This window comes from Drosophila nasuta, chromosome 2R (genome assembly GCF_023558535.2).
Source record: "Drosophila nasuta strain 15112-1781.00 chromosome 2R, ASM2355853v1, whole genome shotgun sequence".
In the NCBI taxonomy this organism is placed as follows: Eukaryota; Metazoa; Arthropoda; class Insecta; order Diptera; family Drosophilidae; genus Drosophila; species Drosophila nasuta.
Window position 1 is genome coordinate 2,260,740 of NC_083456.1, and position 18,237 is coordinate 2,278,976.

The 18,237-nt window shown below is 38.2% G+C and overlaps 4 protein-coding genes, 1 long non-coding RNA gene and 1 other non-coding gene across 10 annotated transcripts in view; 4 read left to right on the top strand and 2 right to left on the bottom strand.

The window, feature by feature from the left end:
* Positions 1-18,237, bottom strand: part of LOC132785029 (extracellular sulfatase SULF-1 homolog) — a 30,521-nt gene that overhangs the window by 8,035 nt on the left and 4,249 nt on the right. The gene's annotated exons all lie outside the window — the stretch shown is intronic.
* Trnaf-gaa (transfer RNA phenylalanine (anticodon GAA)) lies at positions 5,128-5,200 on the top strand. The gene has a single exon. It is a non-coding gene; the product is annotated as a tRNA-Phe (tRNA).
* Positions 6,939-8,709, top strand: LOC132785652 (uncharacterized). 2 transcript variants are annotated; one of them, XM_060791850.1, is made up of 3 exons: positions 6,939-7,003; positions 7,153-7,325; positions 7,394-8,709. In XM_060791850.1, exons 2-3 carry the CDS (start codon positions 7,155-7,157, stop codon positions 8,525-8,527), a joined length of 1,305 nt encoding a protein of 434 aa, XP_060647833.1. In that variant the 5' UTR covers positions 6,939-7,003; positions 7,153-7,154; the 3' UTR covers positions 8,528-8,709. The 2 variants fall into 2 exon arrangements, with proteins under 2 accessions (XP_060647833.1, XP_060647832.1); XM_060791849.1 differs by having other exon boundaries at positions 6,945-7,082.
* Positions 9,587-11,463, top strand: LOC132785049 (uncharacterized). Its single transcript, XM_060791012.1, has 3 exons — positions 9,587-9,832; positions 9,999-10,171; positions 10,240-11,463. Exons 1-3 carry the CDS (start codon positions 9,658-9,660, stop codon positions 11,371-11,373), a joined length of 1,482 nt encoding a protein of 493 aa, XP_060646995.1. The 5' UTR covers positions 9,587-9,657; the 3' UTR covers positions 11,374-11,463.
* On the top strand, positions 11,742-13,994 carry LOC132787122 (uncharacterized). Of its 2 annotated transcripts, XM_060794020.1 has the most exons (4): positions 11,742-11,893; positions 11,963-12,044; positions 12,569-12,741; positions 12,799-13,994. In XM_060794020.1, exons 1-4 carry the CDS (start codon positions 11,798-11,800, stop codon positions 13,918-13,920), a joined length of 1,473 nt encoding a protein of 490 aa, XP_060650003.1. In that variant the 5' UTR covers positions 11,742-11,797; the 3' UTR covers positions 13,921-13,994. The 2 variants fall into 2 exon arrangements, with proteins under 2 accessions (XP_060650003.1, XP_060650001.1); XM_060794018.1 differs by having other exon boundaries at positions 11,742-12,044; positions 12,799-13,993.
* Positions 15,014-15,679, bottom strand: LOC132786039 (uncharacterized). Its single transcript, XR_009632396.1, has 2 exons — positions 15,438-15,679; positions 15,014-15,378 (listed from the first exon to the last, which is right to left on the bottom strand). It is a non-coding gene; the product is annotated as an uncharacterized LOC132786039 (long non-coding RNA).

An 18,237-nucleotide genomic window follows, 5' to 3' on the forward strand; every position in this document is an offset into this window, starting at 1 on the left:
TGAATTTTGCTTATGCTCATAAAACAATGAATACCTCCTACCTTTTATTTTATTTGCAGTTATTCCTATTACTTATTATCTTCTTTTTTAATTACTCTATAAATAGGCAGGTTAGAGTTATTCGATATACATACATACATATGTTCAATCTAAAATTTCAGTTGCACCATCAGCATTCTTTTCATTGAAAGTCAAAGGAAGGCTTTGTGCTGATTTAGCGAATGTTTTTAGTACAATGCTTAACATATTTTGTCTGTAGATGCGGTACATGACATATCAGATTATATGAGAAACTGATTACACAGAAAAAGTCAAAGACGTGGAATGCAAATAGCAAATATTGAAGATAGGAAACTTAAAGTGGAGCGTGAACTAGGTAAGCAAAGGCATAAATGGCAAATGCATAAATGCAATTGCACAAACTACTTAACAGAAGTTCACTCCATTAAGACTAAATACAAATTTCAATTAGCGCAAAATCCCAGTCAATTGTTGCTGTAGAAACACTCTCTAACTTGCCAGCAGTGCTGATGTGGCTTCATTTCACTTCGAGTTTAAAGTATATTTTTTAATATGGTAATAAAGTGAAGTTGACTTCTTGACGCCGCTAATCCGACAGCAAGACGACAGTTGGTATCCAATGCTGCATCTCATTTATCACTTTCAATGGAGCACTAGTGTCTTGGACTCATAGCTCAGCGACATATATAAAATACATGTACATACATGTTTGACTGTGCAAATGGTCATCCAAGTGTGGGCAATTCGCATCCGTTTCTTGTCTTAGTCGTGGACTGACTCAACTGGCGAAGTGTCGTCAAAGAGTGTACAAATTTGGAGCAAGTTGCGTGGGTTGTCCCTCCTCCTTCAGCTCCCAATTCCAATTGCAACTTAGCGCTTAATTAGACAATTAACGGTGGCCAGTTCGAAACCGGCTCACCAACTGCTGCACAGTCACTTTGACGCTTAACTACTTCAATTCTGCATTATGATGATGTGCTGCAATGAAACAATTCCTCTCGGAAAGAGAGAGAGCGTAGGCTTTAGGATACGCCTACTCTTTCACTATGGTCTTCTTCTTTTCCTTTATACAACGCTTTTAGCCTACAACATTCACATGTTACGAACTCATAAATTGTGTGGTAAATATGTCTTAGGTGTAGCTTTGGCCACGATGAAACGAGTATAAGGAGTAAGTCAGTGGTAAGTCAGTTAAGTTAAGCAGCTTTCGGTCATTAACACTTCAGCTAAGCTTACGTTACATGGGGAAACAACTTTTCATTTACATGCATTACATATGAGAATACAATCACAATAAAATTCAGAAAATATTTTTTTAAATGTACGAAAGCAATCAATATTTTGAAAAGTTTTAAAATGTTCAAAGTTCTATAAAAATATAGTATTTTTGATATCTCACGAAAATTACACACTGTTTATTTAAGCTCAATTGGGAACTCCGAAGATAACATACATACAAGAGCAATAGCAATATTCTTTTCATATCTTAAGCCGCTTTCGAAATGTTTCGCATATTACTTATATGATACATACATAATATGCAAAAACAAAATAGGCGGTCAATCCGTAGGAGTCATGCAAAGCCTGCTCAATGTGAATGACATTGGCGCACGTTCAGACTTTTAGACAAGTGTCAGCCGTCAACGTAGTAAAAATGTATAAAATTAAAGTGAATTTTGCGTTTGTCTTTCATTTATTTGATTCGTCTTTCATTTTCTGTTGCAGTAGCTAAATTCATTTAAAAACAAAAAGGGAAGAAAAATAAAAATATATTTATACCCGCTACCCATAGGGTAGAAGGGTATTATAACTTTGTGCCGACAGGAAATGTATGTAACAGGTAGAAGGATCCATCTCCGACCCTATAAAGTATATATATTCTTGATCAGCGTCAACAGCCGAGACTATCTAGCCATGTCCGTCTGTCCGTCTGTGTGTCTGTCCGTCTGTGTGTCTGTCCGTCTGTCCGTATGAACACCTAGATCTCAGAGACTATAAGAGATAGAGCTATAATTTTTTTTCGACAGCATTTGTTATGTTTGCACGCAGATCAAGTTTGTTTCAAATTTTTGCCACGCCCACCTCCGCCCCCGCAAATCAAAAAAATCGACTAACAAGCGTAATTTTAAAGCTAGAGTTGCGAATTTTGGTATATATAATAATAACTATAGTAGTTATGATTCCCAAAAATTTGGTTGGGATCAGATAAAAAATTGTCGAAGTTATTAAAGAAATACTTTTGTATGGGCAAAAACGCCTACTTACTAGGGGTCTGAGTTGCTTTGGCCGACAATCTGGTACATTGTGCCGTCTATGGTATATTTTGAACACGGTACTATATCGATATACCACATATACCATTTGGTATACTTTTAGTATTTTTGCAGTATATTTGGTATATTTTGGAAAAATACCGCAAAATATATTTCTTTTATTCAAACTGGGTAGCGGGTATCTCACAGTCGAGTACACTCGACTGTAGCTTTCTTACTTGTTTTAATTTGCATTTGTGAATGCTTTTCGTACAGCAATGAAGTAAAATGAGTAACATTTTTCTAAAATCTCTTTGATTCAAGTAACTAAAATTTTCTTTGAATTAGGATGCATGACATCTTGAAGATCCAAATCAAATATTATTAATACTAGCATTGTTAATTTTCTTGCAGAACGGTGACTTCGTACATACATATATTTAATCGACATCATTGTGATCGAAGGCTAAAGCAATGGTTGAATACATTCAATTATTAATTGATATCTCGTTAGCTTTTAAACTCGGTTGCTAGTGTTTTTTTGAGTTCCATTCATATTTAAAAGATTAAATGTATAGGACTATAGTACTAAATGGTTCGTTCAATAATTTAATCTTCTTTAAATTGTTGTTCATTATTCAAATTAGCAAATGTCAAAAGCTAAATGGCAACTACTGCAGCTGTTTGCTATTTCTGTTATGTTATGGCTATGGCTTGAAGAGTTGCCCAATTACTGACAACAGCAACAACAACAAAAACATATAGAAATAAATATTACCCAGGAATGACGGAGGCAAACCCTACACTAGTTGCCGTCGATGTTGTTGTCGTTGCAGTGGTGACATAAACAAATCAAATCAAATAGTGACCCACTTAAGAGCTTTGACAATTTTCTGCAACAGTAAACTGAGAATACACACACACAACCAGTGACGGCAGAGTCATGTAACATTTATGCATGGGGCGAACTGCAAGAAATTGGAAAAAAAATGTAACGAAACATTGGCCAAACATTGCATTGCATTTTGTTTCAAGTCAAAACAGAAAACAAAAATTGAATAAACTTCTTGCCCCGACAGGAAACTCGCATATACTGCGGTTTTTGCGCCATGAGTGTTAATTGCATTCAAAAGGAACTTGTTTTTAAAAGAAAACTCGGTTGGTATTTGCATATATTAAAGTTGACTCCTTGTCAAGTAGAGCGTGTGGCAAATTAGCACTAGACGTTTCTATTGATTATCCGATAATGTAGCGAGTCTAGAACAACAAAGCGAAACCCTTTACTTTTAAGCACATAAAATCTAAATTTGATTAACTGAGAAAACAATATGCACTTAATGGAAACATATCAAGGTCTAGCCAACGCGACGAATGGGGTGAATACAATTTCGAATCCCAACAAAATACGAATTTATAATAGAATACTCAGTTGGTGTGAGCGAGAGGGAGCAGGAGTTTGGTACTAAAAATATATAAATACTAGTCGAAATGTTAAAAATTCTCGTGACACTTCACAAGAATTTTGTCGCTCTTTTCGTTCGAGTGTAAATAGCCGCTTTGCAAAAGTGCTTCCAGAGCAGGCCAATACGCGTAACCCGAGCAAATGCAGACCAAGCCCAACCAAACCATGAAAATTGTGCTGAAGGCACCGAAAAAGCAAAAATTCGACAATGACTATTCAAAAGTTGCTTACCTTGGACTAAAGGTTGCGCTCAACAACAGAGACAGCGCCGACAGTGAAGCTCTGTGGGCAGGCTATAAATCATATCAGGCTGGTAGGCGTGGTGTGTGGTTTTCTAAAGAATTTCAACTGTTACTGCGATCGCCTTTCAAGAATGTGAATCATTGGTAAAAGGTGAAACTGTCCCTGATGCCGGCAGCGACAACCGAGAAGAGGTATGTCGATGTCTGTATATCTGTCTCGGGTCTCCGGCCTCAGCTTTCAGCACAAGGCGTCGAACGGAAGCCGCATTAGTTGCTCAATAAAAAAAAAAACAGCATAATAAGAAGACCGGTTCAGAAAGTGATATGTGTCAGGCTATTCAAACACTTGTCGACACGTGGGGCAATACCCAGTGTTGTTAAAAATCCATAGCTATATCTCTTAGAGTTCCTGAGATCTAGGAGTTCATATGGACAAACAGACACACATAGCTCTATCGTCTCTGCTGCTGACGCTGATTAAAAATGTATGAACTTATATATGGGCTGAGATGACTCTTTGTGTCTCTTACATACATTTTCAGTTGACCTACCCTATGAGTAGCAGGTATAAAAATATACTTTTCACAAAGGTTTGCTGTTAAGATTGCTTAAAGTTCAAAGTGTATTTTTTGCCAATATTTATTAATGTCTGCAAGCAATTATTCTTCGGGGACAAATTTTGAATCTTTGCCAAAACGAAACGTTGAATTTCCTTCCTTATAGTTTTGATGATTATTCTATAGAACTATAATTTGTAGTAGCACAAGTAGTGCGCTCTAATAAATAAATGTTTTCTTTCCTTCTTTGAGATTTGTTCCAATATTGTGTTAATTTACTTGTGATGTACATCATCTGAAAATATTAACAGTTTAACCAAAACTAATATTTTTAATGGCTGTCTGTCAAAAAAAAAGTTGCTCTAAATGTTGTTCCCTTTCTCGCACATGAAGCATAAGCGCAGAAAAAATCCATATATTTATAGAATTAGGCGCAAGAGCAGCCGTTTTCAACAAAATATTCTTTAAACAAACTATATAGAATTTTCTAAAATATATAGTACATTCTGCGAATCTGCAAGTAAAATAAGTGTTTCTCTTTCTTTTCAAGAGTTTTCTGATTTATTCAAAAGTTCACCGCAGAAATCCCAGAAGCCGAAATAGCTCAGTTGGGAGAGCGTTAGACTGAAGATCTAAAGGTCCCCGGTTCAATCCCGGGTTTCGGCACTCACTTTTTTTTTTTTAAGCATTTTGTTTCATTTAATTTTCGAACTTTCAGAAACACTCTTTTTAATCGAAGGCGGAAGCATCTCTTATTTTAATTTAATTTGGACGCTCTCCGAAAACTTTAAAACATTTGATGGCCCATCTGAGGGCACAGAGTTCGTCAGCACACACCATTTATGATCAGCAGAAAATACTATAGAGATGTTCGGTTCTATGTTTTAGCAAACCGAAATAGCTTGGGGATGTGATGCACGAGGTCTACAAAAATAAATAATAAGCAATCGGCAAGTCGCAATGTATTCTATGTGTCTGGCTGTCTGTCAAGCATAAGAACGACAAACGTTTTAATATGCTTTTATTAGCCAAAGCACTGAGAGGGATCCACATCGGTCGCCTCTTGTCGGCCAGAGTAATTAGACTCCATTAGTGGTAGTGGCAGTGGCAACAGCAGAAGCAGCGACTCTTCTTTCCAGCCCACAGACAAGTCGTGTGTTATTCGTACATTGAAGGCGATGCAAAGTGCTCATCTTAACTTGTATTTGTTGCTGTTGGTGTAGCTGTAGATGGTGCTGTTGCTGTTGCTGTCAATGTATCTGTGTGTGAGTTATGAGCACCATGTGCTAATGCTGGCATGTGTGGCACTTGATGCGGCGCTCATAATTCTTGCGTCATTAGACAACTTGGTGCATAAGCCCATTCAAATGTACTTGAATGTCTCAAATATGAGAAGACGCAGAGGAACCACGAGCCAGAAGCCATGGTCATTTGCCATTTGCCGTCGCAGTTGGATAATTTGTCGAGCGACGACAAATGACATGGAGCAGCCTAAAGTTAACATTCCGGAGACTAACATTCCATTTCTCTTACCCTTGCTGTCGATACTCTCCTTACCACCAAGGCATATGGTATAATTTGACAGTTTGGTACGCAATAAAACAGATTAGTTACAACTCGTATGGCCATGGCGACGGCGATGACGATGACTATAGCGACTATAGCGACGAGGAACAGGAGTAAGAGACGGTCTCAGAATTGGAGTTGAAGTAGACATTACGCAATTTAAGACGACTCAAACAACTCAAACTCTTGAGATGCAGACTCTGAGATGATGGATTACTCAGAACTAAGTGTCGACTGTTGCTGCAACATTAATGAGTTTATTTGCCATACCAGCTAATGAAGATGTTGCCGGCGGGAGGCCAGTCAAGTGGCTTCCTACTCGTTTAGGTAAAGGTGTGGTAAAGTTTGTTAAATTATTTGTATCAAACAAGAATGATAAGGAGACTACAGAAGCACTTTATAGGCGCAAACTTTGTAACAAGCAACAATCCGACGATAAGAAATAAATTTATATTTAGAATTTCATTGGAAAGCGTTTTTTCTTTTTCGAGAGGTAATCTATCATATTTTCAGTAGATACATTAAAGACCAACACGCTGAATCATTTCGGGTGTTTCCTAAGGAGTTCATTACAGCCCACAGCGGCCAAATGAGTCATGCACCTCCGAAATTCAAATTTGAAGCTTCACTCCAACAGCCCTTATCAGGGCTTATTTCATGTGGGGTCTACGAATAGGAACGTGTTCAGTAGTCGGGTAATATGAATCATGCCGTAGGTCTCGCCGCTTCTTATCTATTGGCCAATCAACCGACTTACAATTTATTTGAACATGCTAGATATCGATATGCTCTGCTTATAAATGCACATGCGGCTGTCCACTCGAAGTCAGATTCAGCACTACCAACGAAGCGAACGAACTAAATAACAATCCAAGCCTCATTAAAATGGAAATCTCCATAGAGGTGATTAGTGATACCAGACATGAGAGCAAATTAAATGGATGTTGTCTCAATAGACAGAGACTTCACAATATCATAATGGGTGTTTCTTAAATCTACAAAAAAAAATCGAAAATAAAAACATTGGTTTCTATTATGATGTGCTCTTTTAGGTATGGTTATGTTTTCGTATGGAGGCATGGACATGGCTCAGGGTCTTGGCTGGAATTTATACTCAGGCATTGAGACTTCGGAGCAGTTTCAATACAGTTGGTTTATTGGTGTCATCATTGGAGTAATCCTGGCATCAATATCCGTTTCGCACCTTCCGAAGATCTATTTTTATGTGAGTTTCCGTGCCCAAGACATTACCTAAATTGTATTTTAATATTTTATATTTCTGAATTCCTCTAGTTTGTTGCAATTTTACTACAACTGATCGACGCCATCATCTGTGTCAGTGCACCTTACAATTACGATGCCATGGTTGCTGCTCGATACATTGGCGGCATAGGGATTGGACTCATAACAGTAGCCTTCATCATACACAACTCAGAGGTGGCGCCAAACAACGAGCGTGGTAAATGGTGTGCTGTTGAACAGTCCGGTTTGGGATTGGGCATAGCAGTCCAAGTGATCATGGATTCGATGTGGAACCCAGCTCTGCCCATTGGTAACAATCAAGTTCATGGCATCATTGGAATTTCATTTGCTATTATAGCAATAGCCATATTAATCCTATCTGTGGAATCGCCCATCTTCTATCTACGTCGCAATAATGACCTGAAGGCTAACACTTGCCAATGGGAACTACTGCATAAGAGAGCCACAATTGAAGACTGCAAACTTGCATTTGCAGAGAACTCCCAATATGTTTTAGAGGGCAACAGAGAGACATTGGTCCATGAACTAATTGTCGCCATGGTTCCATTCCTCAAGATGCTCCTCTGTCGCTGTCTTGTCGCATTCAGTTTTTCACTGCCTCTAACGGAAACGATCATAGAGAGCACAACGGTTTGGCAGGGCACCATGTATAGCTGGCCGATTATTGTGTGGAGAATCCTACGTTGGATTGGAACCCTTCTCGCAATCTTGGCCATGGACAAGATGGGACGCAAGCTCCTCTCGATGCTTGGCCTAATATGCATGGGCGGCCTGATGCTCGGAATGGCAAGCATTTATTCCAATTTGAGGAATGTTATTGATCCGGATCATATGGCAACGGTGTGCAGAATTTCCATGGCATTCCAAATGTTTGCCGGCTTGTTTGTCTCCTGTACACCAGCCTACTTGGGCGAGGCATTCCCACTACGCATAAAAGCATTCCTAATTGCCCTGATTGTTTGCATAGAGCAATTGATCCATATCATTGTGATCGTGACATTCGATAAAAACGATTATAGCTTCTACCAGTACTACCTGGCAGTAGGCATTATCATGGTTATATGTTTCGTAGTTCTGATGGTAACTTTGCCAGAGACACGAAACATGACTCTGCGAAAGGCTGGACACCGTTTTCGCCGCTTGCATGATGTATTGGCCTACTAGACTGTAGCAGGACCGAACAAGTCAAAGCTATGACTGAATCAATATTGTAGAATTTTTAGCCTTATAGAAAGACACTTTAAAAAGTATTATATTTTATTTTAGTGCTATTCTTCTTAACAATGCATTTATTACGGAGAATATAAGAGCGAGCTAATTAACGAACGATAAATATATTAAATAATTCAAACACAATTAAAAGTGCCCCCTTTTATTTGCTATTTCAAATTTGCAAAAAGTATTCAGCGGTTAGCACAAGCACTGCTTATAGTGCCAATGCAAACACTGCTTTACTAACGTGCAAGCAGTGTTTATGTTGAGCGATATAAGCAGTATGAGATTTCTAATACATAATTACTACTATTACGGCAAGTCGATTAAATGACGATTTGTTTGTGAACTTTGCATTCTTAAACAAATCTATAAAAATATAAACAATGAAAGGTCAACAATTTCTTTACAAACTCATTGTCAGCTTATGCATTAAAAAAACATGACGCGTTTTCAGACCACATTTTTATAATATGTGAAGTTCGTGAGTTCCGGATATTCGGTCTGGCTATTGAAGTTCAAGTCAGTCAAAATAATTTGAAAACGTAAAAAAAGCCATAGTAATGCTCGACATTTTGATTTAAAGAAAACCGTAGCCTAGGCCATGGTAGTGACCATTTATAAGTAAAACTCTTCATATTAATCATTTGGGAAAGAAATACGCTGATTCAGATTTGGAAGAACGTAAGAAGAAGCAAACAATTTTAGTGAGTCAGTCAAAGAGAATTTTGGCCGCTAACGAAAAAAGGTGTATCACTGAAAATTGGCAAGTGTTATCAGAGCTCATTTTTCATTTGTAGCCTTCGTCCGACCATAGTTCATAAGAACTTACTAGTATGAAAAGCCTCTCTCATGTATCACGTCAGTATCTGCCTGTCAACAGTAGCTGGTCCCCCAGAGCAATGCCCATATATCTACACATTTAACAGAATATATACAACTTTATCAAAGAAATTAGTAAACGGTATCGCGTAGCTTTGATATGTTCATAAAATACACAAATTTGTAGAATTTTAGCTCAGTTAGAATCGAACCTTTAGCTGTGTCGCTACTACCGTCCGTTACGGTAATAAGTGAATAAAATGACAACGACATATATAACGACGAGTCAAGCGCCTATGCAGACGACAGTGATAACCACTGGCCCTGGGCCACAACGACCCCAGCCCACGTACATTGAGGTCATCGAAGATCCACGGACCTCACGCAGTTACAATCGTTGGTCGAATAAGCACAGTGCTCACACTGCGACAGTTGGTGAGTGTGGCGGAGATCAAAGTGAATCATTTGATTGCAAGGAATAATTTGAAATACTCATAGAGTCAAATTACATAACTAAGTCGATTGCTTACCCGTTTTAATTAAAATATTTATTAATTGCGATATATACAAATCAACAAAACTTCGATTCTCTCTCGCACAGGAATATTACTGTTTACTTATGGCGGAATGGACATGGCACAAGGCCTCGGTTGGAACTTGAGCACTGGAATAGCTACCACATATGAGTTTGAGTTCAGTTGGTTTATCGGCGTCATCATTGGAACTGTTGTCGCTGCTTTGGCCATCACACATACACCAAAAAGATACTTATATGTAGGTTATGGTATTTATTTTGATAAATGTGTACTGCTAATGACTAGCTTGCTTTCTCTTTTGTCCAGCTGTTGGGTGGAGTGATGCAGCTGATCGATGCCATCATCTTTGTGAGTGCTCCATACGATTACAACCCAATAGTGGCAGCAAGATATGTTGGCGGAGTGGGCTTTGGTTTCATCACAATGGCCTTTATTATACAAAATTCCGAGGTTACGCTTAGCACCTCTCGTGGCATGTGGTGTGGCTTCGAGCAGTATGGCTTGGCACTTGGCGTGATGACGCAGGTGCTCATGGATTCACAGTGGGGTACAGGACACAGTATTGGCAGCAATGTGGCACATGGCATCATTGGTATCATCTGTGCTGTTATTGCAACGGGAACTGTTGCCATGTCTGTGGAGTCACCCATTTTCTATCTGCGCAGGAACAACGAGGATGCAGCGCGAAATAGCCAAACCCAATTGTTAGGATCAAATGCACCCACAGAGATATACAATGCGATCTTTGAAGAAGCCAAACGCTACGTGGCGGAAGGAGAGAGCTCAAGTATTGGAGCAGACCTTACTGCATCTGCCATGCCCTTCCTCAAAATGATCTTCTCTCGCTGCCTTGTGGCTTTCACCTTCTCTGTTCCCCTCAGTTGGTCCATAAGGGTGAGCACGTATGCATGGAAACTATCTATCTTCAGTTGGCCCATGATCTTGTGGAGCATATTGCGATTCATTGGCACCCTTGTGGCGATCCTGTTAGTCGACAAGCTTGGACGCAAATTCATCTCGCTGTTGTCTCTAGTCTGCATGGCAGGTCTAATGCTAGCCATGGCGGGCATATACTCTGACAATTCCTATCTAACGAGCGAATACTACATGTCTGAAGTGTCCAAAGTGTCTTTGGCCTTCCAAATCTTCGCCGGCATGTTCGTCGTGCCCACACCCACCTACCTGGCCGAGGCATTCCCAATGAGAGTGAAACCCTTCATGATTGGTCTGATTATTTGCCTTGAGCAAGTGATTCACATCATTGTGATTGTCACATTCGGAAAGACTGATGACTGTTTCTACCAATACTTCATCGGTGTGGGCATTATACTGGTTGTAAGTCTGATCATCTTTGCCGGACTTATGCCGGAGACCCGAGGACTAACGCTTCGACAAGCTGGCAATCGTTTCCGTCGAGTTCACGACGTAATGTCTTACTAGGCAACATCATGCACACATCGCAATAGTTAAATAGTAATTTAGAATTAAATTGTTACAACAAAAAAATAAAATGTTTTCTATAACAAAACCTCTATACGATATTTGTTTTGAATATTAATATTCAACACATCACAAAGCCGAATTCCTTTCAACGAAAATTGTTACTTTTCTGGGAAAGACATGATCCCTGACCAACTGAATTCAACGCCCAGCGCCCATCAAGTCAATCAAACAATGGCGATGAGGAATACCCGAATATCACATGATAATTACAATGAACACTATCTATAATTATACACTGATAACACAGGTTTCTATGCTTATAAATAAACCCAAGTGACACAGCGCGAATTCAGTTGCGGAATAGCCTTTTTATCGAACGAACCACAATAACACAAGAGATATATAGTATTATCATATAAAAATGACAAGCTACCCAAATACACCGAATTTTTCTCCTAATGCGACACAAGAAAAATTACCACCAAATCACAATGCAAATATGTATCCGAATCAAAATGTAAATATGTATCCGAATCAGAATCCAAATATGTATCCGAATCCGAATATTACTGTGCCTCCAAATCAGCCACAAACCACCTATATCCAAGTGATAAATAATCCCAGCCGACGGTCAACTCGTTGGGGCAATCGGAGAAATTTTAATTCTGGTAGGCAGTGAAGATATTGAAAAACGAAGTGATAACACTTTCGAATACAAGATATACAAAAGTACTCAGTATAGGGAGCAAAGTAACTAAGAAGAGTGTTGTATAAATTAATTTGTGATTCGTTTAATGATAAATCAACTCGAGATACTTACTATTCCAACTTAAAAATATGAAACTTAAATTACCAACAATCTTATTTTCTAACTGTATTTTTTTAAAACCATTTCATAAAATTTACCAAGTACGCAACACTCTATTAACAAAAAAACAATTACGGATTAAATTTCCATTATCAAAAGGAAATAAATAAACACAAATGTTATCACTTCTCGGAATATAAATAGCCAATTGATGGATTAAATTTACCACTACATGTAAAGAACAAAAAATATTTGTTTTCAAAGTTTTTATGTTTTTAAATTTGCACTCTGCTGAATTAGTCGAATTTTTGTTTTTTTTTTATATATTAAGAATGTTTCTAACAGTCTTCTTTAATTTTATTTATAATTGCATCATTGTGACAGCCTGCTTCTTATTTGTCTATGGAGGAATGGACATGGCTCAAGGTCTAGGCTGGAACACAGACGCGGGTACCACGGGCCCAATTCCATTCCAGTACAGTTGGTTCATTGGAGTCATTATTGGAGCTGTGTTAGCATCTTTGTCCTTGACTCACTTACCCAAATGGATCTTCTATGTGTGTATTAGAAACGATATTACATTAAGCTTATATAATTCGTATGTCATTTCTTAGTGTCTAGGTGGACTGTTGCAGTTGATCGATGCGATTATCTTTGTGAGTGCACCAACCCAATACACTGCAATCGTGGCTGCCCGATACCTGGGTGGAGTGGGCATTGGCATTATCACGGTGAGCTTCATCATCCACAACTCTGAGGCAGTGAGTAGTAAATACCGCGGCGTGTTAGCCGCCTTGGAACAGTACGGATTGGCGCTGGGAATTGCCATGCAGGTGATCATGACTGCAGAATGGAGTTCGTACTCCGATTTTCAAATGAACACCGCACATGGAATCTTTGGAATAGTATTTTCCCTTTTCGGCACCGCCTTTATCTACTTTTCAGTGGAGTCGCCAATCTTCTATCTTCGTAAGAACAATGAGGTAATGGCACGCTCATGCCAATGGCATCATATGCCCACCACGACTTCAAATAATGCTTGCCATGAGGCTCTGGAAGAAGCCAAGCGGTTCGTGGCGGAGGCATCAAGTCTGAGTTTTGTCGAAGAGCTCGCTGCTTCCGCAATGCCCTTCGTCAAGATGATCTTCTGCAGATGCCTTGTGGCGTTCACATTTTCCGGACCTCTCAGCTTGGCCATGTCATTGAACAACATTGCGGTTTATGACTATGACGACTGGTCGACAATTGTGTGGGGAGTTCTTCGCCTTATTGGCACCATCGTTACCATTTTACTGGTGGACACCGTTGGACGGAAGTTTGTATCGGTGCTGGGATTACTGTGTATGGGAGCTCTAATGCTAGCCATGGCTGGTCTCTTCTATAGCATCTATAGCTTGGACAACCTCTATCAGATCGGTCGCATATCAATGGCATTCCAGTTCTTTGCCGGATTGTATGCTGCTTGCACAACAACGTATCTGGGAGAGGCGTTTCCCATGCGTATTAAGCCCTTTCTCATTGCACTGATCATTTGTCTGGAACAAATGATCCATGTCATTGTAATTGTTACATTCCCGTCTGGTAATTACGCCCTATTCACCTACTTTTTGGTTGTGGGCATCATCCTAGTTATCAGCATGATTATTTTCGTTGTGCTAATGCCGGAAACTCGCGGCCTGACGCTTCGACAGGCTGGTCATCGTTTTCGCCGAGTACATGATGTAAAGGCATACTAAAGAGGGGCTTATAGTATATGTCTAACGTTTACAACTGATCATTAAATAAAATACTTTTTAATATTAAATTCGCCAATGCTTGAATGCTTGACATAGCCTCAGTTTCAATTTATTTCCTAATGGGACTTTCAGCTACGCACACTCAAATATAGATATAGTATAATAAAATAAATATATAGTATAATTTACTCATATGAGTATATAAAAATAGAGTACGAGTCATACGAACGCGTGCAAGACGCATTTTCATTCAGCTTGTACGGCTGTTTCATTTTTTTTCACTTTTATTAAAAATTATGCCTTGTCGAATTTTGAATGCTGTTAATTTTCACACAACCCAGCCAATGGAGACTATTTTTATAGGTCTTGCGATCACTGTAGCGTATTCTTCTTCTAGTCTTCTTAAACTTTATTATGATCTAATTTATATCTCCGCTGGATGTGCGAGGGGATACAACCTCCTCGATGTATGTGAATTATGTGGCATTGTTTTATAATCGCCTTACGGTTTATTTAGATTCAACAGATCGTCACTTCTTCCAATTTTGACACACATGAAGCTGGTGCTATTTTAAAAGTGAAAATGTTGTTTTTTATTTGCTGTCAACATTTTACTACATTTTTATGGCGGAGCTAGAGGTCTTGCATAATTAAATACATATGCTTCTAAGATATTTAAGACCGCAACAGCTGGCACTTCAGCTTCTTGGGATTTAGAGCATTATATGTGAGAGTATTTCAATTAACTTTATGTAGTACTTAGTACCCATCGATTCTACGAAAGAGACGGTGGATGACGGATGACGAGAGCAAGTAAAAGACACTACGTCAATCACAATTAAATTTATCATAAAAGCAGTGCCCAGAAATGTGCATTAAAATGACATTATCTCAAGATACATTGCCTAATGAAGGAATTGCAATGAAAGACTATTGCATTAGCAATTAGCCCCCAGATCAACAACATTTGCCAGACGATACAAGATAGCCGGAAAAGATTTGCAATGCCCTTAAATGGTCTACGCACAGATACTCACTAATGACCAAGAAAGGGAGGCAATCTGTTGAACAATTGAAACGACAAGCTACGAAATCCGTGGAAAAATGCTTCTATTCTTAGTTTTCTCTGTGTTCACAGTGATTTTCCCAGTCCAACAAAATGCATTAAATGCATGTTTATACTTTTAAATTTCAATTAATCGTGTCGCCATGCGGCCAAAGATCGACCTCCAATGGGGCTGATTTAAAGGTGACGTCATAGCTCTCCGTTTCCTTTTCCACCTTTCAAACTCTGTCTTGGGTGTAATTCCAAGCGTTTCACATAAAGTTCAGTGAAATGGAAACAATTGAATGGATTTGGTGAGGAAACTGCATTTAATTGGCCAAATGTGCGACCACATGGAATCGAATAGAAATTGTGTGTATCTGCAGTATATTACCTATGAAAATGTATTCCAGCTGAGAATTTGCATTTGCATTAGAAAGCAATTTCGTTAACTCATTTACTATACACTTACTACATTGAACATATATATATGTACATATATATGAGTACATTAAATGCAATTTGCTTGCTTGTATATTTTATTGTTTTGTTCATTATATTACTTTTTGAAATAGAAATACATTTACACTTCTGTCATACAATTCTTGAAATATCATGTTCATAGGAAATAGTCTTGTCATCCCATGTCGTACATACAAATTCTACAATTAATCAAGACGGAGAAATGTAACTTGACATGGCATAGTAACTTTATTTAGTTCCTATTAATTATTATGAGTAGGAATATTGTAGGTTCCCATGGTGAAGAACCTACGATTCATAGTGCATTTATACTGCATGCCTTTTAATACCTGATACGCATTAAATAGAAGGGTGTTATAACAAGCTAGAGTCGCGACAGACAATTTGATTTAAGAATAATACTGCGTTGCTTTGATTTTATTCAAAATGGGTAGTCAAGCACACTCGGTTGTAGCTTTTCTTGTTAGAGTCGTAAATACGATCAGCTGACAGATACCACCTATTTATAATAGTATTTTTGGTGTGTTCTTAACTCGCGCAGATATCTAAAAAAAATTATAAGCTGTCAAAAAATTGCGAATGGCTGTAAATATTTCAATATATTTCTTTCGTCCAATTGGAGTAATGTTCAGAATCTACTCCATTTGTGACTGTATCTCAAATGGTAAAAGTATTAAACGTTTGAACTTTGTCTTCTTTGGAACTGACACATTTCGCACCTGCCTGCAAACGTACTGTGGAAAAACAGGCCACGAAAGCCTTGAATGATTGATAGTTTAGCTGAGTGACTGTGTAAGTGGGGCTGGGCAAATACCCGAATGAGTGAGTGGGGAAGTGAAGATGTGAGAGTAAAACGTTGACAGAGTCCATGACCCAACACGCAAACAGTTTCCTTTCACTCTAGCCTACGAGTACAAAATCTGCATCTGTCAGCTGTCAGTTTCGCACGCTGACAGGCTCTGAACTTAGTATTTTAATTGAGTTGGCCACAGGATGTTAGGTCTTAAGACTTTCATGAGCCACTTGCGAGAGAGCTCTTTACTGTTTTTATAGTATTTGTATTGAATTGTGCCATTTCTATAAAGTTAACCATTAACTTCACATTGAAATAACACATTATAAAATTATTTGACTGATGTTGTAAGAGTATTAGACGCAGTTTTTCGATATAGTGTAGAAAAGTGTCGGTGTTTCAATTGCTAATTCGCAGCTTAACTTTTATTGAACAAACAGCAGGAGCAGCCACTGGCGTGTTGAATTGCTTTTTATGTGAGTTTCACTGCAACGTTGCGTATACTTAATTTACCTGCTCCGCGACTCACCTTTAACCCACTTTGCACTGCCTGTCGTTTCTGTTTCTGTTATCATTAACACCTCAAGTTTATGCATATGGTTGCCAGTTGACAGTTGCCTGGTAGTTTTTACTCAATGTTTAAATCCAGAAAATAATACCGGATTCATATTGGAAAAAGAATGTATCAAATTATGGAGTAGTTGACTTGACAACCTTGTCCTTCAGGGGAAATATTCGGATACTTGAATAAAATCACAGATGCACACATTGCATATACATGTATGTACGAATGAACATTGCTTTTGCCCATTCAAGCAAGCACAATAAAATGATTGTAAATACATTTAAGTAAACTACAAAAAAGTGAGTGGCTCATTGGGAGGTTTATTTGTTTAACGCTAACTCGGCAAACACACAAATGCAACAACACAGCCACGTAAATAAACATTTGAAGTGCAAACAGATGAGTGGAAAATATATACATACATATGAATCTACATACATATTCGTATTCGTATTCGTATTCGTATTCGTATACGTATAAGTCAGTTTGATTGCAGGTAAACACATTCTTGCGACTGACATCGGCAGCTGACGAATAATGCTGCAGCTTCTTATTATTGATAGCCATCCATTTATCATGCCGACAGTTTTATGTACATTTTCGAACCAACACATCCCCAACTTCTGATAAGAGCACCCAAAAGTCAATGATCTTGAGACAATGTTAACACAGCCCCTATCAGGTCGTCTATCATTTCGATACTCGTATCGTATTGCGCATTGTGCTATTAATAGTATCGGAAGGCGAGTGAACAGGTACTTGCATAATTTTACCGCTCGAGTGAGCAATGTGAGCATATAGAAACACTTCTATCGTTATTGTAATGACCAAATGGAATGTGTATGACGACTTTGACAAATCTATAAGCTCATGCTTGGAAACAAAATGGATCAAGTTACGCCTAATGTGTAATCTACTCTGACTGCTGGACGGCAGAACATTCAAAGAATTCAATTATTCTACTCGATAATCGATGGAAAGCAAGGGCATATGTGATCTTTGATAGTCATTGTATCTGGTAAACGAATTATGTATTGTTTCGCTTCTGTTCATGATATATCGTACATTGATATAATAGCTGAAGGAATCAGGGAATTCATTACATAATTATTTCTGATTCTAACACGGTGTCCCTCCCAGATACACTAGATAATTTACCCTACAGTCCACAATTAAACAAAAAACTTGTCGCAACTCAGTATCGGCCTCAATTGGATATATATTTTTGTTTGATTCAAATAAATTAATAAAACAAATCGTATAGATTTAATAATTTGTCTCTTTTAATCAGATCAAACTTAATATTGTAATCGCAGTAATTAATTAAATTCATACTCTTAAAAAACATGGATATTCATTAATGTATTTACGCTTAAGTTTGTATTTACAATATATATTTCGTATCCGAAATGGATAAATGGTTAAATGGTT